Consider the following 25,022-nt stretch of genomic DNA (forward strand, 5'->3'; position numbering starts at 1 on the left):
CAGCCGCCAACTCTCAGAAATGCGCCCAGCGTGATTGAAAACCAATTGTCGTTTTGAAGAATGGGATTTGCGTGTATGAAGAACTCCCCCGGTGGTGCATTACTGCCACTGTTGTCACATCATTTTCTGGGTCTCCGACTGTATGATCATCACACACACACACACACACACACTCGTGCATACACGCGCTGAAGCAATTGTAGCTCATGAAGTGTGTAATGGAGATTGTTTGACTCTATCTCCGTGATGATGGACTTTGAAGCCATTGTTGCCTTTTATGAATAATATGGGGGAAAAAAGGTCAGGGGCTGTTGTCCGCATTTCTTCACGGCGATTTGAATACGAAATGACCTTCCAGCTCTGCGCGCGATGATGAAACGCGCTAGGTTTTTTGATATCGCATTGTGTTTTATGCATCGAAACTCGTGGATTAGCTAAAGTCCTTTCAGTAACATTTTTTTTTCGACTGTTTCTCAGGGACCGCGCCGCTCCGCAGATATCGTTCATTGCAACAACCTTGTTTTTAGGCGGAGTGATGTAACGCGCGTGTAACCCTGGAAAAGGCGTGCATCACAGAGTCAGCGGGGGGATAAAAATCTCCTTTCTTTGAGCTCGGCTGAAAGAGGGTTACAAGCGGGGCGAGAGAGAAAGGGCGAAGGGAAAAAGAAAGAGGGATTTTTATAAACATTGAGGATCACGTAATCATGGACCATGCAAACGGGTGATGTAAGCGTGAAGACATTCCTCTGAGTGGCAGGTAGTTGTCCAGGGGTTTTTTTCTTTCCTTATTTTTTTGGATAGTTCTGTGAGGCAGAGAGGAGGAAGTTATAAACCAGAACTATGAGTTTTTAAGTTCCATTTTACAGCATAAGAAATGGATCAAAAGATTCACCTTGGAACACTTTTTATTAAGGAACACATATTCACCGTTAACGAGGTGCTTACTAACATGCATATAAGTTGCATACTAGCCCTTTATTGATAAATATTAAGCACACATAACACCTTATTTGAGAAAAATCTTAATTCATGTCTTAATAGAGGTAGTTAATGTGTTAATACGTGCTTAATGATTACAAATAAAGGGCTAGTATGCGACTTATATATGTTAGTAAGCACCTAGTTAATGGTAATCTAAAGTGTTACCTTAAAGGTGCCATATGTAAGAATGTGGCCAAAAACCGTTAACGGAGGTCTTTTAGGTTTGGTTTTCTGACGTAACTGGCAACCCTTGGTTGCTCGGCAGCTGAGACTCTACTGACTGCAATGATTGGTAGACGGCGGTAGGTGGCGCCACATGCCAAAACATGATTTCAAAACATAAACATGATTTGCAGAACAAAAAACAAATAATGTTTTAATGCAAATATTTTGTCTGTACTGTTGTTGTTGGTGAGTTCAGTTTGTTATATGAACATTATTCCTGAGTCTCTGTGACATATTAGGAGGATTTTATGGCCAGTTGCTTTAGATTTATTACATAATGCACCTTTAACCTTTTTAATGTGAAATATGGCGGAAAAAACTTTTCTACATTCTTTTGGAAAAAACATTTAAAATGAGACAGTGTGAGAGACGAACATCACCGCTCACAGCTCAACATCACATGCGACGTGTCATGCACTGGGACCTCGCACTGTTTGCCAAGAAATGGTGCAAATTAAATTAAATTAGAAAGAATCCAGATTTTTTTTTCTTTTTTTTTTTTAAAAAGTGTGTGTGGATTTAAAAATAAGATTTCTCTCTGTGCTCGGGGCTTACAAGACTCTGCTATTAGTGTAATCCTGACTTTGTTTGTACAAATCTATGGGGAGCACAAAACTCAGTCAGATATCGTTATAATTAACATCCACGCGTGTATAATAAGAGAGCTGGGTGAAGAATCCCTGCTTTTTCTTAAGTGTTTGACTAATATTTACACTAAGAGCTCCTTCGCGCGGTGCTTGACATGAAACCACTTCACCGTGGCTTCAGTCATTGTCGTCTGTGGAAAAGGCCACCATCAGTTGTCTTTTTTTTTTGCTCTTGAGTCTGCGTGGAGAGCGCCGATGAATCCGCGCACACACGCGGAACGCTGTTCTGTTTCTTTAGTGCGAGTCGCTGCCTCTTCAATCCATTAAATCCCGGACAGCAGCACTTCTGAGTCGTCGTAAAGTGAGTTAGACAAAGTCAAAGCACTCATCAGCTTTCTCCCCCCCCCTCCCCCCTCCCCCCCTCCCCCCTCCCCCCCTCCCCCCCTTCTTTCCATTAAAGCTCCGCACGTCGATATCTGTCCTGTTCTGGAATACACTCCAAACGGTTGGCCGCAGATCCGCTGCATTGACTGCAATATGCAACTGATGGGGCAGCAGCGCGGCTAATAAATGGACACTAGATGTTCATTTAAGTCCAGCCATTAACTTTTAACCGGTGCGTTAGGCTGGAGGAGACGCCCCGACTTTGTTTTCAAGGTTGTTTAAGAATGCATGTTTGTTTTTTTATTTTATTTGAATTATGCATGAAGTCGCTTGCTGTTGTTTCGGCCCCGCGCTCCTTTGCCGTGTAATAAAAGTGAGGCTCGTCTGACAGTTGCAAAAGCGTTTTAACGTACATGCACGTGTGTCACACTTGTATTCATGAAAAATGAATACACAGCCCTGGCTGAGTGTTTTAAATAATGTGCTTCAACTGTAAGATGTTTTTTCTCCCCCAAAAGAGGATAAATTACTTTGTGGAGGCAGCATCGCTATTGATTCAAGTGGCATAGTAATTGCTGAGTGAATGGTTGGGTGCAGCCCTTGTTGGTTAGTATGAAGCCATTGATTTTTTTTTTTTTTTTCTTCCCCTGCTCATATGCTTTGCAAGGCCCTCAATCAAATCAGAAACAGAGAAGATGGTGTTTATAATCACAGAAGTATGCGTGGGCTTGTGTGTGTATATGAGTGCAGAGAGGGAGAGAATGTGTTGCCTGTAGGTGTGTGTGTGTGTGTGTGTGTGTTTGCTCTGTGCCTGAATTTCACACTAATTCATTCTTTATCCCTCATCTTCCTCTCCTGAGGGATTGCGGATGAGTTTCAAAAATGCTTTCTGGGTTTACGTTTCTCTCAGCTCTACCCCGACGACTGCCATCCGACGATAAACTGACCCAGGTGTTAATCCCCAATTACGAGGCTGTAACCAAACCTCATCTTTTTCATATTGCCGCAGGGTCCACGCGGGAGTTCAGGTGGATCTTGAGTCCAGACTTGGTGTTGCTTATTCCTTCTTAAGTTACTTTGAAAGGTGTTTTTTTACAAAGGTTTCTTTTTTTAAATCACGCCTAAAGGAATAATTGTCATTTTCTTTAACCCTTAAAGGTACTTCGCAACCATTTGGTGGACCACACTTTAAGTTACTCTATGTTATTGAAAAATGCATCAAGCTGAACTCACTAACACTTAATGTGGCTTGGGAATGTTGTGAATGTTGTGAATGTTGTACTTTACTTACCAGGTTTATTATGAACAGACATCTCAACCGTTCGGTAGAGGCCTGCATCTGAAATACTGTAGGGTCTAATATTGAGAAAAGAAAAAAAATATATACATATATATTGATTGTCATTATGGTTATCATAAGTAAATAAAATAATAAAAAATGCAAAGAAATAATTTTTCCTTTGATTTTTTCTTGGTGCATACCTTAAAGGGTTAATCTGTGTACAGCTAACCTTGGTCGATACGTGCCTTACACTGTTCCATTTCCTAATCTCGCCTCATGGATTACGGTAATTATAAAAAATTTGGATCCTCAAAATGACGTCATGTTACCTAATAATGGATTGCGTCCACTGGGCCAAAAAATGACCACACAATTAGAAAAAGCAATACACAAAAAAATAGTGGAAAAGCATGAGCTCAAAGATCAGTTAAAATGGAGTAAGTGCAACCATGTGTGATACGGCGACTTTTTCTGAATTTAACTCGGCCTTGTTAAGTGTACACATACATATAAGGTCTTTGTGTTTGACTGGAAAATGATGAATTACCTTCGGGCCCCTGTCACCTGGCCATCTCCTTTAATGACCATGTATTTTCATAGATCATATTTTAGGCAGGCATACAGGATATGATAGCTGGCAGCCAGAGGTAAGACTATATGTTTCCTCCAACTACTGCGCTATAGTCCGAGTTTATAAAATAAATAGTAAGATCCAGACTTCTCTTTTTTTTTTTTTTTTAACTGTGGTGAAATTAGAGTAGTAAACCTTTCTGTGTCTGGCCAGGTTGGAAGGATGGAGAGTGTATGTGTGTGTGTGTATGTGTGTGTGTGTGTTTGGAAAAAATGTAGAGAGGGAGGAAGAAGTGCAGCAGAGTGGACACGACACACAGTTAAAGCATTAGACAGTCGCCCTGTTCTGCCCGTCGCTCCTTTATATTGACTCGTCTTTCACCTTCGTTTCTCCATTCTCTGCTTTTCTAATCAGTCAGCTTTTTTTTTTTTCCTCCATCAATCTCCACTCACGAGCCCATTCATGCCCCTCTCCTGCAATTTTTCCCTTTGTGTTTCATTCCCTCATTTCTCAGCTAAAGCTTAGCAGTATTATGTAGAGATATACCTTTTCATTCATTCACTGTCTGGTGACTTTCATCCTCCACATGAGGGTCACGGGGGAGCAATCCCTGCTGATTTAGAGGTAAAAGGAGATAAAACCAACGTACAGAGACGAGCAGCCGTTCGCTCTCACATTCACACCTACGGCCAATTTAGATTATCCAATTAACTGTGCGAGAAAAACTGATGTGCCCAGAGAAAACCTACGCTCACACATGGGAAGAATGAACCTGGGCTTTGTTGTTCTAAGGCAACAGTTTAGTGATGGACTTCCAAAAGCCAAGCGTTAGTGAATGGTTGTTAGGGTGAATTCCAATTCCTTGCTTAACCCTTAATCTTAACCCTCAATCTCAAAAATGCACGCTCCCGCTAGTGCAAGTGCTGTCCCGATTCTCAGAAAAATTAAGTTGAGGGGCGAGTTTAAGGGCTGTATCGCCCTCAATATTGAGATTTTCCGAGACCACCCTTGGGAGCAAGGGCTACCCAGAATGCATTGCGTGTTTTGACATAACAAAGATGGCGCCGAAAGCAGCAAAACGAGTACGCTACAAATTAAGTAGCTTACTCTTTGTTGATAGAGATATAAAAATTATGGAAACCATTGTATTATCTTAGTTTAGGCAAATTTTATGGATTACTTACGTTGTTGTTGCGTAATATTTATTTTTATTTTAAGATCTTTTGTCAATAACCCTCAACACTTGGTTTTGAGGGCCAGTTAAGATTAAGGGTTGAGCTTGAGGGTTAAGATTGGAATTGGAATTTTCCAGGGTGTACCCCGCATTTTGCTCTATGTCAGCTGGGATTGGCACCAGCGCGACCCTCATGTGGAGGAAAAAAGTGGTCGTATCTCTAAATATATTGGAAGCTTTAGCTTATAAATTAGGGAATGGAAACGCAAAAGGAAAAAAAGAAGAGAGGCGGTAAAGTGGTAGAAGATGGACGGATGCAATGGATCAAGAGCCTAGATTTGAATGAATCAACCAGAACTGGATCCAACTAATGTTTAAACTTGTACCTTCATGGTCTGTTGTGTTCTGGCACTCAAGTCTTCATCCTAAGATTCACCCACACTGGCGGAAGTGGGTCCAGTCGAACCCCTCCTAGCTCATGGTCTGAGAGGTACAAATAGAAGGGAGAAGCAAGGGTCAGCGAGGTGTTTGAGTACGGTTGGATTAGTTTATTGCGGCGCATCATTGTAGACGATTAAAGCTTACGATACACCTTACTTTTCCTGGACATGATGACGCTTTTTGTCTGTGGAAGAAAACTAAAGCAACCTAAAAATGTTGACTTCAGAGATGCGGGCCGTGGATCACCAGCTCCCGTTCAGACTCTCAGTGACAACTCCGTCTCTCACTCGTCCCGGCTGCTGAAGCAAAGCTGGTGTAACTAAGCGACTTAGTCACAGTGCACATCAGCAGCAGCAGCAAGTGCTAACTGAGACGAGGGCCTCGCTAACAGGCTTAGACCATCCTGTCTCACCCATTTCTCTTTTAGTTTTTATCTAAACTTGGCGTCGCGGATGCAAACAGTCGGCACAGAGGAGCGCGTTTAACGTTTACCGCGTGTTATTTAGTTGCTTGACTCTTTGTGTGCTTTCAGTGATCAGAACTGTGTGCTGTGTATGTTTCCAATGTAGATAGTGCTTTTGTTTCTTTTGCAGCTCCTCCCTTCCCTCTCCTCCACCCCTGCCAAATCTTTTATAACAATGTGCCACAGAGACACTCGATAACAGTCTGTTGACTCAGTGATCGGCTCGACACTTACCCGTACTACTGCGGGGAGAAGTTGCGGAGCTTATCGCGCTCAGTCTGGTGCTCGGCCCTCACGCGATGTGCAAGACTTCCGATAGCGTCCTGGCGCCGGTGTCATGCACACGCTATACCGTGCGGTCGTTTTCACGGCGAAATCACAGAGGTCATGCAATCACAGAACGTGTTTTTTTGATGTTTTATCTTACGAGGAGACAGAAGTCTGAAGAGTTTGTGTCTGGGAAGAGTTGACTGACTCGTTGGCCGTCTGCAGTGTTCCTTTTCTGAACAGATGTGACTAAAGTATCCAGAGATACAAGCATTAGGGCAGTGTGTGTGTGTGTGTGTGTGTGTGTGTGTGTGTGTGTGTGTGTGTGTGTGTATGTGTGTGTGTGTGTGTGTGTGTGTGTGTGTGTGTGTGTGTGTGTGTGTGTGTGTGTGTGTGTGTGTGTAATGAGCACTGCAGTCGTTAGCCGGGCAGGGAGGGGCGTTCTGTTGCCGTTCTATACAGCAGGCATGCAGGATGGCACAGATGGTGGTGGAATGAGACTCGCACTCGCTGCAGATTTAACGCTGCTCTCTCGGGCATCTGTCTGCGAGTCTGCGAGTCTTCCCCTTCCTCTCGTTTCTTGTTTGACAGTCTCGGCATAAGGCGTCAGCGTCATTGTGGCAGGACGCGCGGCGGCGGTGGCGAGCCATCGATTTCCACGTCGAGAATGTCGAACGCACCTCACAAATGGCGCTTATCGAATGAAGTCACTGCCACTGTGCAACATTTGTGATGTTGCTCTGTGTTGCGCAGATGTTTAATGTGTTGCCTTGAACCGTACGTTGTTACTATAATCTTTTCCTTCTTCTTCTTCTTCTTCCTGTTTCCAGATCGCACTGGGAAGCGCTCCACCATGCCCGACTCACCTGCGGACGTCAAGACACAGTCCAGGTTGACCCCGCCTACCATGCCGCCCCCACCCAGCACACAGGGAGCACCACGCAACAGCTCCTACACCCCCACCACTTGTAAGTGGAGCCAGATTTATTAACATATTACAGATTAATTGGTTTTTTATTCAACTATTCCATACTGGTTTGAAGCTTTTTTCATGATTAAAACAAGATTTCTGATTGTTTTAGCTTCTTCAATGTGAATATTTTCTTCGTTTCTTTGCTCCACATAACAAAGAAATCATTAAAAGTGAATCATTTTGGTTTGTGGACAAAACAAGACATTCGAGAACATCGTCATTTCCAGGTTTGACAAACACTGATCAACATTTTTTTTTAACGATTAATCAAGAAAATAATCGACAGATGAATCGATTAAGGAAATAATCGTTAGTTGCAGCTCCACTTTTAACTGTCAGGTTTCCTGCACCGGTGGAAACACAGTTATATTTGTTTTATTTCATGTCGAAATAATAGCAATGATGAGGCTCAACTATAAATCAATTCAAAAGTGATGGGGGGGTATATCAGTGTGGTCACATCACTGCAGATTATCTCCAAATTAACACACAAGCAAAACACTCGCACAGAGCAGATACACATGTGCACCAGCTGTGTGGCCTACAAATATTGTGTTTCTGTTCCGTTAAACTGTAACAGGGAGCACACGACAACCAGATTACATTTATTTTATTAATTAACGCGTGTGGCTTACTTGTTCACTGTGGATTTGCGTCTCACCTACAGTACGTGTCTGATCTCGCATGTTCCTAGTTATGTTCGGCCCCTCAGGAAATGATTAAAATGGGGGGGAAAAAAAACTAATTTACATTTGAGCACAACCACCATCTTTCCATAACTTCTAACAAAGTGCTTTTGTCACTTACCATGGAGGAGAGCCTTGGTCTCTGTATACATAATCATCCGCCCTCGGCTAACAGCTCTGCTGCTGTTAATTAAGGTGGGAATTGATTAATTGGGAAAATATGTGGTGTCTCAGTTCCGCGTTCCCACCGACTAAATCCGCTGTTGTGTGGAAATGTACAGTAATTTGCAAAAAAAAAAAAGACAGCGTGTTAGCCGCATGCAAAGTAGACGTTAATATTCAACGGCTGAAGCGGTTGAAATCAAAACAACGATCGCGCGACCTCCTTAACAAGTTTTGCGCCGCGCGTCTCCAAATTGCAGCCGTTTCCCCACAACTCCCTCAACAAGTTCATTAACGCCCGCGCTTACAAACCCTTGGAGCTTTGCCACGATGCGCACGTCGCCTGTGACGGGCAAATTACACCCTAGTATTCACTTACAAGTGCATACTTAACCACTTGTATGAAGAGCACTAGAATCAAAGAATCAAAGACCCTGTGGTTCAAAATGCTTATAGCGCTGGTTTTCCTGCAACAAAGGCATTATTTTGTTCTCTTTCAGTCTCTTGCGTACCCTTCCTTAGTCTCTGGTTGCTACTCCTCCCCCCCCCCTCCCTCCCCTCTCTGTCTTTGTAACTGTCTCTCTCTTTCCTTGCAAACGCTCACACTCCACAATTAATGCTGGGGCTTCCGTGCGATGAGAGAGGAATGGCCCAGCTCTCTCATTACGCATGCCAAAGGTTTTAACAAAGCAGTATGCTTTGATTTCCACCCCGACGTAATTGTTACCAGATGCAGTTTGAGTATCTCGTCTCTCTCTCCTCTCTTTATGGTGGCGGCTTTGGACGCCGGCCAGAGGGGGAGTGAGTGGATTGCTAGTCAAAACCTAATCTCATTAGAGAGAAAGCTTTATGCCGCCTTGTATTTCTTTGTACACCAACTCCCCTGAAGACACACACACACACACTTACACACACACACACTCTGCTCCCATGCTCTCTGGCAAGACGGGGGGTCACACTGTCGTGCTTGTTTAGACTGTAGAGAAAAGGGGAAAAGGGAGAAGGAGGTGGAGAGAGGCAACATGTCTCCAAATGTAGAAATATGTTTTTTTTATGAGAGGATGCCGCAAAGGATCAAACGAAAACTTGCCATGATTGGAAACAAATGTTGAGTCTTGTGAATGTTTTTCGGGGAGGAGGGGGGGGAGGGGGGGTGTAAATCATTTGAAATCAGTGGTTTGGTCTCCGTGAAAGCTGACCTACGTTGTTCCATTTTCCTGGGGATTGTTAACGGTACAATCAGGAGTTATTTTTAGGGGATATCGTACGCAGCGAGCGGGGAACGCGGTGGTGTTGCTTTTCCACAACACACTTGTGTTTCCACGGAAAATCGCATTGACCCAAAAAACATGCTCCTGTTTCTCGTCTCCTTTGCAGTAACGAACGGCAGTAGCCACTCTCCGACGGCGCTCAACGGCGCGCCGTCTCCTCCCAACGGCTACAGCAACGGCCCCAGCTCCTCCTCCTCGTCCTCACTGGCCAACCAGCAGCTGCCGCCGGCCTGTGGCGCCCGGCAGCTCAGCAAGCTCAAGCGCTTTCTCACCACTCTGCAGCAGTTTGGCAACGACATCTCACCTGAGATCGGCGAGCGGGTCCGCACGTTAGTGCTAGGACTAGTGGTGAGTGGCCGCTGTGTGTGTGTGTGTGTGTGTGTGTGCTGTAGTTCAAAGGGCCCGCAGAGAGGAAGCTGACACCAGCGCTAAGTGAACCAATTAGGAGGATAATACTTTCTTCAGCATACCTGAAGAACCACATGGAAAATGATTTACTTCACGCAGCGTTTAAATGGTGTCAGATTAGTCGAGACAAAGAATGGAATAACTTTCAAGTGCGTATATATCACTGGTCATGAAAATCCAAGCAGGATTTATTTGAAAGGTATTTTTGTTATTTTACATTTGGAAGAAAAAAAAAAAAAAAAAAAAAACACCTTGCACATCTGGTCCTTCAGGCGTAAGTGTTAAATAAACACCTGGAGAGTTTTTTTTTTTTTTTTAATCTTTAAATCCATTAGTGCTTTGCTGCACTTGAGTGCCAGACAAAACACTGAAAGTATGTTGTTGACTGCAAACAGCTGATCCACGCTGGGTTTAACTACATTACTTTCATTTTTAAAAAAGGAAAAACACAAAACTACGGGCACATGGTAATACAGATTAAGCTTCTTATTTAGCATTCCCGAGAACTTAACGGGACTTTACAGTTTCATAATTGTAATAAATATGATACAAACACAATACTAAGAATACGCCTTGGCCTTTTGTAAAAAAAAAACCCGGCTAAATACAAGTTAATCCTGCACAAATCGAAATTAAAAAAACGTATGAAAGGCAAACGGAATTCTTCATGTACTACACGTCTGTGTGATCTGAGAAGTTTTTTTTTGTGCATAATGAGCAGGGGAATACAGAAATAGTGATTGAATGTTGTGCAGAAAAGAGAAGGCGGAGGATTTTTTTCTATATATTTTTTTAATTAGCCACACAGAGCATAGCCTCCTTTTGGCTTCACTGTGTTTATTTTTCTCACCGTCTACATACGCACATGTCTCTCCTGTGTCCTTTTGGCTTACAAACCCCCACCACCCACCACCTCCCATATCTCTCTATCTTCCCTCTCTGTCTCTCTGTCCCTCCCCCTGCCTTATTGAAAAGAGTGACACTGTTAATTAGCTGGTTTGTGTGCTGGTGAGAGGCAGAGAGAGAGAGACTCGGGAGGTTTCACTAGCTGTCAAGTACAGCCCCTGCGCAATCTGGGCGAACAGATGTAAGGCTGAATGTAACAAAATTCAGGTCTGGGAAATAAAGCAGAGAGAGTGCAGGGAGGAAAAATAATATCTGCCGCCTTTTTATGTTCCTGGTCTCACTTGATTCCTCCTCCTTGTTTGTGTTTTTTGCTGTTTATGTAGCCGATTTCTTCTCCCACGTGTATGCTCACCACTTTTTTCTTTTTACTCTTTCTCTGCATCTTGGACATACTTGGTGTTGGAAATTAAAAATAGTGTTATTGCTGTCTTGGCAGCCATTATTATGCATCACAGAAAAGGGGGGGGGGGACAAAAGTGCAGGCCAGACTTTGTTTGGGTGTGGGATTTACAAACTGAAATGTCTAAGTCACTTTGTGGAAAAATGCCCTCGAAAAATAAACACAGCCCACTCTTTGTGTCTCTAAAACTCACCTTGGTCTTATCTGCTCTGTGATAAGAGGCAGACAGTTGTTCAGTCAGAACCACTGTATGACAGGTTCATGCATAACATGCATGTGTGTACAACAACAACAACAAAAAGATATATATATATATATATAGATATGTCATTGCATTGGACAGGAAAATGAAGAAAAAAAACCTCAAAATGTCTGGACTTTTTTTGCTTATTTTAACCATAAAATGTCAATTTTTCCAGAATAACTTTCAATATCTGGCAATTATTTACAATTTACTGCATGTTAACAATTTTCAAATTTCATGTAGTTGTACATGAACACCAGATTTCACATGTTAAATAAAAAAAACAAAAAAACATTGGATTTTTTTCTGATAGCACATGACGTCGCGTAATTACGTTAATGCAAAGTGCGTTAAAGGGTTAACAAAACGTCTTCCCCAGCATTCATATTCAAGCCCATTGTTAAAAAAAACCAGCAATATTCCTGATGATGTGACTCCTTAAAGTGTATTTGTTTTGTTAATTGAAGCAGATGTGTGTCTTTTGCTTTCTGTGGCTCTTTTCACCGCGGCCCGCACATGTGCTTCCTATTACAAAAACCCAAAACATTCACTGCAGGCCAGGATATAGCTCAGCTTCCAATAAGTAATATTATAGCTTAATGCCTTCCACATGGATTCATGTGTTTTCTCACTGTCTCTCTCTCTCTCTCTCTCTCTCTCTCTCTCTCTCTCTCTCTCTCTCTCTCTGCTCCAGAATTCCACGCTAACCATAGAAGAATTTCACTCCAAGCTCCAAGAAGCCACCAACTTCCCCCTGCGACCTTTTGTCATCCCCTTTCTGAAGGTAAGCATTCAAATATACGATTACTACAGAAGAGTTGGTCTGCCTCCCTTCCGCTCTGCCTCAGCAAACAAATCTGGAAAACATTTATCCTGCGTAGATCGAGACGAGCACACGAATGTTCTTTATTCCTTTTTTTTTATTTATTTTTTTATTAAATCTTGTTCTCTCTTCCAACAAAATTCATCCTCATTTTCCTCTTGTTCTTTTTCCACCTACACACACACACACACACACACACACACACACACACACACATCAGTCATACAATCACACGCAGACAACGTTCTCTTTTATGTGCAACTTGTCACCGGTCGTCGTGTTCCGTTCACCTCGTTTTATTCCATAGAAATGAAGAGGGACTCTCCCGTTTTATCCTTCTCGTCTACAGGTGAAATAGTGGCCATTTTGTGTCAAGTAGTCGCACGTTTGTCCTTTTGATTTCCCTGCCCCCTTCCTCTTGATCACTTCTTATTTCTCTTTCCCTGATCTATCCACCTGTATCTGTTTGTGTCTGAGTCACAGATTATTAGTGCTGGGCACTAGAAATAACGCACGGCGCGTTTCCATGACGACAGCTGCATTAGCTCCTTTAGCGCCGTTAGAGCGCCTACAGTCGAACTGCGCGTGTGCCTCTGTTTTTAAAGTTTAGCGTTACTTTACAGACTCATTTTAACAATCCGGAGTCACGAAAACACGACACCGCGCGCGTCTTTTAACGGCGAGTCGTCGTGGAAACGGCGTCGTTCGTTAACGCGATATCGGCGGTTAACGGCGTCAACGTTAACGCGCCCAGCACTGCACAGAATATATTTTGTTGGTGTGTGTGTGCACGAGTGAATTAGTATGTGAAGTGACATTCTCCACATTATATTAGTCACTGAGGTCCTGTGTGAATGTGGGCAGCACAAACTGGTCCCAGCAGAACTGCCGTTACCGGCTGTTAACAAACACAAACAGGGACGTTTTCTTCCATCCTTCCACCCCCCCCGCCCCGTCCGCTCGTTGTCATCATCTCTTTCTCTTGGCGTTCACCTTCTCGTTTGATCTTTCTCGGTAACGTATTTACTGTTTTCTGTCCATCCGTCAGTCCTCGTCTTCGCCTCTGCGCTCCTTCGCCAGATGGTTAGTGTATCACTGGCGTGGCTGCAGAATCAAAGATGCAACTCTTTTTTTTTTTTTTTTTTTTTCTCCTTCACTGCCTCTCTCTCTCTCTCTCTCCCCAGTCTAATTTTGGTGTCTTCTCACTGCGGAGCCTTTAATGCCAGCTACCATATGGTAGCAGGGAGTGGATGGAGGTGTTGGGGGGGAGGGGGAGCTTTTATAGGTGCATCGAAGCACAGCTGCAACAATGCGTGTCAGGGCTCAGAGTTTTTCATTACACTAATGTTAGACTGAGCCGACCCTTCCAGTTCCCCCTCCCTCCCTCCCTCACTCACTCACCCGCCCCACTCAGCTCCTTTCCCCTTCTCTATATACTAAACCACAAATTGGTTGGGACTCTTTACTGGAAGGAGGCAATGAGCAGTGACAGAAAATAATTGAAATAGGATGATATAGATGTGCAAAAAAAAAATGAAGTCACCTTCTTTCTCCTCTTGCAGCGAATTACACAGAAACAGAACTGAACAATGATGAAGTGCTGCGTATCCTGAACACGGCATATTCTGAATTGTTTCTTGGCACCATTTGACAAAATGACACATCCGACATTTTCACAATAAATCACCCCGAGCAGATTTTAGCTGCAGCCGGGCGAATGAAAACAACTTCGAATCGTTCTTCTTTTTGCGAGTAGGTGTTGGTTACCGTAACTACAGGGAAAGCAAATCTCCGTACTTAATCATTTGAAAAATGATCCCGTTTTCTTTAGCGGTCCGAAATTACTCAGCTCAGTCTTTTTGTTAATGCATCCCATATCTCTGGCAATTAGTATGACCTCTAATTAATGAAAGATGAGTTCACCGGGGTCAAAGCAATCTGTTTTATGCTTTTTTTTTTTGGCCGAGGGTAATTACGACCATAAACTATTAACGGACCATTACCTTGGGCAGGTAAAGTGAAGGCCAGTGTTTGGCATTTCGTCCACAGCCACTTACTGGAGAGAGATTTTTGTCTGATTACGAAGCATAAATACCACTAAAGTATTGTTTTCTCCATGCACTTGGCAAAAAACGAGGTTGAATCGTCACACGGGGAGAAAATGATCAGTTAATGTGGGGGGAAAAAAGACGAAGTGTGAACGAAGTCTTACAGAGGATTACAAAGCTGGGAGAAATAAGTAAAGTAGAAAATAAGCAAGAGATTATGTTATTGAGAAGAAAACAGTGCATCAGACTTAAAACTTACAATGCGGGCCCCATCAAAAGATTCTCGTCAAAATAGCCCCACTCCCCATTCTGAGCCCGCCTGACGCAACACTTTCATCTTCTTGCTTCAAAAACACATCCCATCACACGTCTTTGAAGATGATGCTCACGTACCTGCATGACCCTGCAACTCCGCGCAAGAAAGCAGACCGAGACTGGGGGGGGGGAGTGTATATTTGTGACAATAGAGAAGGTGTTGATCACAGGGAGTGGTCATGGTTCAGCAGTAATGAGCAAACAGGGGGCAGAGATGGATCTGCGTTTCCCTCAGATTTGGTTGATTTGGAAGGAAACGACTTTTCAAAAGCCTTTTATCTTACAACGGCGTATTTTATGTGCATTTTGACCTTGATATTTTTTGAAGGAATAGTAGAGTTTTTATGTGTGAAAAAAAATGCAGATGTCTTTTAAGATAACATGTCAAAAACAATTAGCATTTTCCAATATGTCGAATAATAATAATGCACGTTGCATTTCATTTCCAAAGTTCAATGTTGTGTTTTCACTTCACTTTCTGGCTCTCAGTTATTGTAATTGTTCCCTTAATTAGCAGAAAAGGAAACAAATCACATTTTAGTAGGAAGATTACTGATCAAAAACAACAACACTGTATTTATTTTGAAAGGTTACCAAGAAAAGTTTCAGCGAGTTAACTCTGCGCTGTTTCTCTTTCAGGCCAACCTTCCGCTTCTTCAGAGAGAGCTGCTGCACTGTGCCAGGCTGGCCAAGCAGAACCCAGCTCAGTACCTGGCCCAGCATGAGCAGCTGCTCCTGGACACCAGCACCACCTCCCCTGTCGACTCGTCTGAGCTCCTGCTCGACGTCAACGAGAACGGCAAGCGAAGGACACCAGACAGGTGGGTGAATCCCACAGTTATAACCACTTTGGAGAGAATCTTGATGTAGTTTCTCTTAAAGGTGCCATATGTAAGAATGTGGCCAAAAACGGTTACTACATTCAAATTCAAAATACCGAGGTCTTTTAGGTTTCGTTTTCTGACTTAAATGGCAACCCGTGGTTGCTCGGCAGCTGAGACCTACTGACTGCAATGATATACATAAACATAATTTAATGCAAATATTTTGTCTGTACTGTTGTTGTTGGTGAGTTCAGTTTGTTATATGAACATTATTCTTGAGTCTCTGTGACATATTAGGAGGATTTTATGGCCAGTTACTTCAGATTTATCACATAATGCACCTTTAATTCCCTAAATTAATCCACAGACATAAGCCGAGGTAGTGTGATCATGTGTTCATGTACAGTTTGGATGAGAATGCATCTCCAGGCCTCGTGACGCGCTCCGTCGGACGTGTCAGCTCTCAGCTCCTGAGGGTAGCAGACCAGATTTGAGAGTAGATCTTAATACACGCAAACACAACAGAGAGACACACCCACATCCCGAGGACGGCGCAAAGATAGAAGACAGCTGTGGCATAATGAAAAGCGTAGATGTGTACGGACACTTCCTGAGCCGTGTATGATTCTGATATCAGGACGTTGTGAGAGAGCCCTCTGCCAAATCATCACAACCATGTTGTCTTTGCGGACTCTGGTTATTATTCCCTGCTCTCATGGACAAACGAACAGGAACACAGCACTTGTAACGACGTACAGTCCTTCCTCCGCCCCCGCCGCGGTCTCCCCTCGCAGCAGCAGAAAAGAAAACAAGCACAAACCCTTTCCAGATCGTCGCTGCACATTTGTGCCTGGTTAAGACTGTGGCTTGTTCCCAGGGGCCTAAATGTTTTCAATATGACTAAAACACAACTTTAGTTCTAATAACTAATTAGAGTAATACTATCATAATGCACAAATTATACGCAACACTAATAACAGGCATTAATAAGTTACAAATAGTGAGCTGTTTGCATTTGTTGCAAAGGGCGTGTCTGTGCTATGAGCATAATGTGGAATAAGGAGCAATTGCTTCGGTCCAACTTTTTTTTTTTTAATACAGGCAGGAGAGGAGAGAGGGAAATGTAATTTTTATATTTGCTGAGGGACAAAAATGCTGAACACAATATTAATGCATATTTGCAGGCCGCCTGGTGCATAGGGGAGTGAGCTTAGGGGAAGTGTGTGTGTGTGTGTGAATGTGAGAAAGAGAAAGAATACAAGTAGAGAGAGGAGGTGGAGAAAGTAATAGGGCGTCTGTATTCAGTGAGAAAGGAGTGTCTGTCTGTGTGAATGCGTGTGTGCAGGAATTCTCAAACCAGCGTGAAATCGTAAAGATGCTGCGTGTATGTGCACCTATGTGTGTGTGTGTGTGTGTGTGTGTGTGTTCCAGTATGTGTTCCAGTGTGTGTGTGTCTACCTAGGGAGATGGGCTGATAACACATACAGATGAGGCTCCAGCACCAATACGGCTGGCTAAGCACCTTTGCTTTCTGCTTACCTATGCTCCGCATTGCCACATATTGGAGCACATTCACAACATTGGAAATTGAATAGGAATCTTTAATTGGAGACAATAATGCATTCGATTAAATGCATTCTTAATAATAGCATTGTTTGTAGGAGCCAGACCAGGAATTTCACAAGAAAAATGTAGTGTAGTCTTTTCAAATTCTCTATTAACTGTAGCCGTGAGTGCAGAATTACTGATATATTTACTTTATTGCCTGAATGGTAAATCAAGATTTCTTATAATTAATTTTCATCAATGGAAATACAATAAAAAATAACACAATTCCAAGCACCCCATTGTTCTGGGTTTCCTTATTTTTTTTCACTGTTCACACACTCACTAATTGATTAATCTTGGACAGAGTCAGATGCTTCTGTTAATGCCAGGCAACACATACAGCGGAATCCATCTCCCCAGGAAAAAAAAAAAAAAAGGGTTATTCGGTGTGAAATGTTGGGTTTGTATAACTGTGAAAAGAAAAACAGTTTTAAAACCAAGGCACCTTCTTTTGTCTTTGCAGCCACTCTTATTAGACTACACTCACCCCTTCATATTGTGCTTCTATATATAGTGCTTTCCTATCACATCACATCCACACACTCATAAAATGTCCAGGTATGTTTTTTTTATCCAAAGTATCTAAATTATGTGCACACATGACTATATTGTATAGGTGACTGTGATTATGTGTGTGTGTGTGTGTGTGTGTGTACTCCAGTGCCTGTAGATATGAGCGTTGTTGTGGCAGCAAGGCTGGAGAGATAAGAGTGTGTGTGGTTGGTGGGGGGGGGAGAGAGAGAGAGAAAGAGAAGAATGGATGGATGAGTCAAGGGAGGCAGGGAGAGACGGACGGATGGAGGGAAAGAGCATATGGAGAGCTGTGGATGAGCATTAGGAGCCCATAAAAACAGCTCATTAAGAAGTTCAATCTGTTCATCGGAGAGGGAGGTGGAGACGGAAGAGGAGAGAGAGCGCGAGGGAGTGAGGAAACTGCAGATAGTCAGGGGAGGTTGGCAAGATTTAACTGTGAACTGACAAAGCTAAGAACACACACACACACACACACACACACGTGTGCACAAATGCACTCACACACAAACACACCTGGCCACATTAATCTTTGGAAGCAGGCTGACAAAAATTCACCTGATTCCCTGGAAGGTACGAGTATGAATGTGTGCACGCGTGTAATTCATGTGAAAACACACTCAGGTTTTGAGTTAGTCGTGCATGTGTGTGTGTGTGTGTGTTTTGTATGAATGGACATGTTTTCAATGAAAGTCTTTCATGTAAGTTCCTTTGTCTGTGCAGAGGATAAATTGAAGAACAAAGGGTCACTTGTGATCTTTTGTTTTTTACATGTGGCTCTTGTATGTGATTAATAACAAGTAATTTTGGAATCGGCTATGTTTACAAAACTCACCAACTTTTTACATGCTTTTACTTTTCTCCTCATCCAGTGAGCCACGAGAAAACTTGTGTTATTTGTCAGTGCTTTGTCACTGCTACAGGAATATGTTGAAATGTGTTAAAGGTGCCATATGTAAGAATGTGGCCAAAAACCGTTACTACATTCAAATTCAAAATACCGAGGTCTTTTAGGTTTCGTTTTCTGACATAACTGGCAACCCGTGGTTGCCCGGCAGCTGAGACTCTACTGACTGCAATTATTGGTAGATGGTGGTAGGTGGCGCCACATGCCAAAACATGATTTGCAGTCTGCAAAATATTTTTTTTTAATGCAAATATTTTGTCTGTACTGTTGTTGTTGGCGAGTTCAGTTTGTTATATGAACATTATTCCTGAGTCTCTGTGACATATTAGGAGGATTTTATGGCCAGTTGCTTTATATTTATTACATAATGCACCTTTAAACAACAGCAAACAATCCAGTTAGATCTTCATCACTCTACAGTTCTAGCACGACCTCGGCACGGCTTGACGTACCTGGTGCCTGGTGATTTCTTTTAGTACCTTCTCTGATGATGGTTCCAGCTGAGATGAGCCATCGATTGGTCCGAGAGTGTCGTCACTTGAACAATGCCGAACTGTAGATCAGTTAAAAAGACTTAAAACACCTGAAAGCATGCGTAAATCTCCAACATTTAGCAAAGGAAATGTCTAAAATCTCCATATTTGACAGAGGAGTCTGGTGTATTTAGCGACAGCACTGCTGAACGCTGTATTTTAATTCAGTGACTGTGTAATTGTACATGTTCATTGAAAAATATCAATTTTGCAATCCATAAATCATCTTTTAGCACACTGTGCTCCACGTATTAGCAATAAAATGCAAAAAACCCCAAAAACATATCCTTGTCTTTCTCCACCCCAGAACCAAAGAAAATGGCTTCGAGCGAGACGGCGCCCTGCACCCGGACGTTCACCCGAGCAAACGGCCCTGCACCATAAGCCCCGCCCAGCGCTTCAGCCCGTCCAATGGTCTCTCCTATCAACCCAACGGCCTGCCACACCCCCCGGGCCCGCTCCCGCCGCAGCACTACAGGCTGGACGACATGGCCATCGCCCACCACTACAGAGACAACTACAGACACTCGGCCTCCAATCATCGGGAGGTCAGGGAGAGAGCCAGGTCCATCGGTGAGTGTGTGTATAGCGTGGATGTGTGTGTGCAGGAGTAAGTACATGGGGACAGTTGCTTATCATATTGTATGGAATAGGGTCATATTATAGTGACAACTGTTAGATACATCCATGTTCTACTGCTTTAGGGTCACTGTACCAATCTCAGCTGACATAGGGCGATAGGCGGGGTACAACTTGGATATTTCCCAGTCCATCACAGGGACACAAAGACACAAACAACCACTCACTCCAACACGTACAGTCAATTTAGAGTGTCCAATTTACCTCATCCCCATGTTGCATGTTGTTGGACTGTGGGAGGAAACCGGAGAACCTGGAGAAAAACCCACGCACAGACGGGGAGAACATGCAAACTCCATGCAGAAACGCCCTTTTTAAATCCATCCATCCATCCATCATCTACCGCTTTATCCTCCACCAGAGGGTCGCGGGGGGTGTTGTACCAATCTCGACTGACATTGGGCGATAGGCGGGGTACACCCTGGACAGTTCGCCCGTCCATCGCAGGGCCACATATAGAGACAAACAACCATTCACTCACACTCTCACACCCACGGTGGATTTAGAGTGACCGATTTACCTCATCCCCATATCGCATGTTTTTGGACTGTGGGAGGAAACCGGAGAACCTGGAGAAAACCCACCCACAGACGGGGAGAACATGCAAACTCCACGCAGAAAGGCCCTTGTTCCTGTTAAATCATTTGACATAATTTACAGGGCTTCTTGATGAAGCTGCCGAGTCATTTCAGTCCTGCCTTCAGGGAGAAGTAGAAAGAAATGAATGCAGAGAGAAAGTAAACAAATATATTATCTTATATTATTGATCCTCATGCTTTTTTATTTCTCTCTCTTCTTGTCTGTCTGTCTGTCTTCTTTTCTGTCTTACAGGTATGCATGCAGGGACCAGGCAGGAGGAAGTGATTGACCATCGGTTGACGGACAGAGAGTGGGCTGAGGAGTGGAAGCACCTTGACCATGTAAGAAAAGTAATAACATTTTTTATTACTATACCCTACAGTTCTGTCTCTGTAAGTAACAGCTTGTCAAAGTCCTCATCTCAGTCACTTTTTTAATCCATATGGAAATTGGAGAACACCGTATGTCATTGTACTGTGGTCCACAATGACATGTTGTGAAAGTCTGTGTTGTGTGTGTGAAAACGTTGTAAGAGTTGAGGTGGGCATGTTTGCACGTGAATATGTTTGTTGTCCTTGCGATGTTTCTGTCTTCACCCTCTTCATTCAGCCTCTGCAGTCTTTAATCTTTCTGTTCAAAGTACATGGATTTCACACATCTAGTGTCACACACACTTTACTGTTGTTTAGCTGCACATTAACTGAAGGAATGGAGTAAGAGTAATCACAAATCTGATCACATTAACCTATCATTTCCAACACACAGAGGACACACTAAACTGCAAGTGTGTGACAGCTTAAAATAAATCCAACAATGTCTGTGTGTAAACTCAGCTGCTGAACTGCATCATGGACATGGTGGAGAAAACGAGGCGCTCGCTGACTGTACTGCGGCGGTGCCAGGAAGCCGACCGCGAGGAGCTCAACTACTGGATCCGACGATACAGTGACGCCGAGGAGCTGAAGAAGGGCGCCGCTGCGAGCGGCCAGTCGAGGCAGCAGAGCCCCGCAGCACAGGAAAATGCAACACAACCAGGTAAGGGGTCGCAAAAAAAAGAAGCTCCGCCTTTAAGTTGCTGTAACAAACGTGGGGGGATAGCAAAAGGACAACAGACTTTTTATTACTTTTTATTTAAAGGTGCATTATGTAATAAATCTAAAGCAACTGACCATAAAATCCTCCTAATATGTCACAGAGACTCAGGAATAATGTTCATATAACAAACTGAACTCACCAACAACAACAGTACAGACAAAGTTTTTGCATTAAAAAAAATCTTTTGCAGACTGCAAATCATGTTTTGGCATGTGGCGCCACCTACCGCTATCTACCAATCATTGCAGTCAGTAGAGTCTCATCTGCCGAGCAACCACGGGTTGCCAGTTACGTCAGAAAACGAAACCTAAAAGACCTCGGTATTTTGAATTTGAACGTAGTAACTGTTTTTGGCTACATTCTTACATATGGCACCTTTAAAAAATATAAATACCATTTCCACATACTTGACCTCCCAAGGCACATTTCACTGCACATATATAAATACCTAAAAAAAGTTTTTTTTGTAAGTATGCAGTTGTCGAAACACAAACTAGTAGTTAGTTTAAAAGTAGATTTACAATTTAAATGTTACCAGTCTGTGTTCTACATGAAGGGAATGATATTTCTCTGATTTATACACACGTATGAGTCTGGTATTAAATGTGGAGTCCCCCCAGGGTTCACTTCTAGGTCCTCTACTTATTTCTTTTTAACTGGTTTATTGCATCTGTCACAAAACAGAGCAGATTTGTTCTAGAGTCTGTAGAATTGTGTCACGGAAACTGCTGCTTGTTCTCTGATCGTCTTATGCGGTTTCGTCTTGACAGAAATTCACAGGGAGCTGATGCACCGGCCTGTGTCTGGCTATGTCCCCGAAGAGATCTGGAAGAAAGCTGGTGAGTTGCAATTTGACGCAAGTCAATATCATCTTTCACTTTTTTTTTTTTTTTCATTTTCATGTCCCTGCTGTTTAAATACACTCCTTTAAATCTCATTATTCCATCTCATCTTATCCTGTAGGACAGGATCAACCTTTTATATTTGATATAATAGGAAAAATTTAAAACTAATAAAAAAAAAAGGTTTCACCACCACACCACCCACAATCCAAAACGATGTCGGGTCATAAAAGGATTTTATTGCAGCAGTCAAATGAGCGACCTAAGTAGCTATTACAGCTGGTCCAGTGGTTCCTCTGTTAAGAGTACAGTAGCAAGATGTGGTGTCCTTTTACTTTTGGCATTGTTTTAATCCCCACAGCAATAAACATTGCAGCCATTCAATCCCAAGAAATTGTTGTGGTGAATTCGTCGAGCCAGTTAAGATCAAATATCGAAACTAATTTGTTTCTTTAACAGCTTTCATTAGTTGCCGTTAAATGTTTAGTGCTCACAAACAGCATTCTTTAAACTCACGGGCACAGCTGCAGTCACAATTATTGCCGTGCTGAAAAAGTGGGAAGAATTTTCCTTTTTTTTTTTTAAGTGCTCGAGGAATATTCCGCTTTGTATTCCGCGTCTGTGATGGAGTATATCTGCTTTTTAAACCCCCTCGGAGGAGAGAATGTGTCCCCTTGCTTGACCAAGCGTGATGTGTGAGATACTCAGAACAAGTAATATGCATTTAAATTGAATTGAGTCTCACCACCGGGACTCTGTCTGCTCTTCAGACGCTCTGCTCTCCTCACCAGTTTTGATCGATCTTCCATCTCAGGCATTTGGTGTGTAATCACAATTCCATGCACAAGGCATATATCACACGGCACCAGGGCAATTTCCATGACTTCAAGCAGCACAGTAGGTTAAAGACAAAACCACCCTGGTTTTAAAAAAATATAAAAATAAAATAAAAAAAATGTGCTCAGTTACGATTAAGAGAAAATGTCTGTCTTTAGAAAATTATGCTCTTCAGTCTGGTTTTGGCAGTGGAGTTTACCTTTGCAACAAAAGAGCCGTTTGTATGAAGGAAAAGTAGTTAAGTGGAGCGTATTTGTTCCACATAAAAGCTGTATACAGTTCATCCTTTATCTCTAAATTTGATAAACAGATGATTTTTAATTCTCCTCAGTATTCATGCCGTCCTTTCTCCTCAGTCGCACATATCCTGGCTTTAAAGAGGGCTGATTTAAATGTGACCCAGTGAGGATTGCAAAATAGGATTTTGACACAATGGAGTGTGGCTGTGAATACATCTGTTTTAAATGGGCAAAATGTTTACAGTTGGTGATAAATATTCAAGCACCTTGCACGGTGTCCTACCGGTTTCCCACTTCCCCTCACCGCATGGGCCTCTGGGATCACAATGGAAATGCATAATTTAAATATAAATTGCCTGATTTGCATACACAATTAGTCAAGTCACAGGCTTGATGGGAGCAAACAAAAAGCCCTCCTTTTGCTTTGACATACAGTCGGAATTCCACCGCTTAACACCCGCGCGGCAAGGTTATTCACTCCACAAAACAAGTAGAGAATAACACATTGCTCACATTTCCTGAGCAATTACCTGGGATTAATTGGTTCACGCTGTTGTCCCGAGGAATTATTTCAAATCAAGAGAGGAAGAGAGAGACATTTTGTTTGTTTTTCCTCAAATAAGGTGATTTCAGGTTTTTTTTTTTTTTTTTTTTTTTTTTTTTTTTTCAATTAAAACATTAGAGGATCTTAATGATTGGATGAAATCACATGAGCAAACTTGTTAGATACAGTTATGTTTCTGTCATGTTGGTTAACAAATATGAACTTCATTATGTTTCATGTTTTTTTTTGTTTGTTGATAATTTGAAAGTGTATGCTTAGTTAAATCAGGTGTGAACCAGTCAGAGGTTTCTCTAATTAGGAGTCTTTTTTTAAATAAAGCTGCACACTATGTGCAGTTATTCTCAACATTTCCTGGATAGAACTGTACACTCTTAGAAATAAGGGTTCCAAAATGGTCCTTCTACAAGGGCTGAGGTTCTACCTGGAACCATTTGCTTCTGAAAAAGGGTTTTTCAAGGGTTCCTGGTAACACTAATGGTTCCAGTAAGAACCATTTTGATCCAGAGAACTGTTTAAAAACCCATTTCCTGAATAAAGGGTTTTAAAAGGGTTCTTGGTGGAACCCTCCAAAAGGGTTCTCTTATGAGGACAAACTGAAGAACCTTATGTGGTTCTACTTAGCACTTTTATTTCCAAGAGTGTAGAGTATGTCTTCTTATCCTCACTGAAGGTTTCTGTATTCCAGATACTGAATTAAATGCACAAAATATGTCACTCTGTTTCTACAAAGGAAGGTATTTTTGTATGGTAAAAAAAAAATGCTATAAAATGCTAATTTTCTTTTCTTTGCATGACAGATTTTTTTATTTTATTTTCTGAACTAACACCTACTGTGTCCCACACACTTTCTAAACGTTGCATACTGCTGAATCTGAACTGATTTAAGTGCCAACAGTGGGATGATATATGCAAACTACATTGCAGGTGCGGGAGGCTTGACTTCCTCTGTATCCACACTCTTTCCAGAAGAGGCAGTGAATGAGGTCAAGCGTCAGGCCATGTCGGAGCTGCAGAAGGCCGTGTCAGAGGCCGAGCGCAAGGCTCACGAGATGATCAGCACCGAGCGGGCCAAGATGGAGCGCACGGTGGCTGAGGCCAAGCGGCAGGCGGCCGAGGACGCGCTCTCCCTGATCAACCAGCAGGAGGACAGCAGTGAGGTAGGGACATGTGCAGATACGCCAAAACATACTGCGTAGGGCTCCATTAATGGAG

The 25,022-nt window shown here is 42.7% G+C and overlaps 2 protein-coding genes across 2 annotated transcripts in view; one reads left to right on the forward strand and one right to left on the reverse strand.

Moving 5' to 3' along the window:
• Positions 1 to 25,022, reverse strand: part of tinagl1 (tubulointerstitial nephritis antigen-like 1) — a 516,891-nt gene that overhangs the window by 329,040 nt on the left and 162,829 nt on the right. The gene's annotated exons all lie outside the window — the stretch shown is intronic.
• runx1t1 (RUNX1 partner transcriptional co-repressor 1) overlaps positions 1 to 25,022 on the forward strand; it is a gene marked incomplete at both ends in the record, with an annotated part of 56,807 nt that overhangs the window by 29,498 nt on the left and 2,287 nt on the right. Inside the window, 9 exons of the mRNA XM_083899497.1 lie at positions 7,206 to 7,343; positions 9,574 to 9,815; positions 12,120 to 12,209; positions 15,251 to 15,432; positions 19,322 to 19,587; positions 20,485 to 20,582; positions 21,066 to 21,267; positions 22,098 to 22,166; positions 24,777 to 24,967. Coding sequence (XP_083755623.1) covers positions 7,206 to 7,343; positions 9,574 to 9,815; positions 12,120 to 12,209; positions 15,251 to 15,432; positions 19,322 to 19,587; positions 20,485 to 20,582; positions 21,066 to 21,267; positions 22,098 to 22,166; positions 24,777 to 24,967 — 1,478 coding nt within the window. The remainder of the gene's footprint in view (positions 1 to 7,205; positions 7,344 to 9,573; positions 9,816 to 12,119; positions 12,210 to 15,250; positions 15,433 to 19,321; positions 19,588 to 20,484; positions 20,583 to 21,065; positions 21,268 to 22,097; positions 22,167 to 24,776; positions 24,968 to 25,022) is intronic.

This window comes from Microchirus variegatus (genome assembly GCF_963457635.1).
Source record: "Microchirus variegatus genome assembly, chromosome: 13".
Taxonomy (NCBI): Eukaryota; Metazoa; Chordata; class Actinopteri; order Pleuronectiformes; family Soleidae; genus Microchirus; species Microchirus variegatus.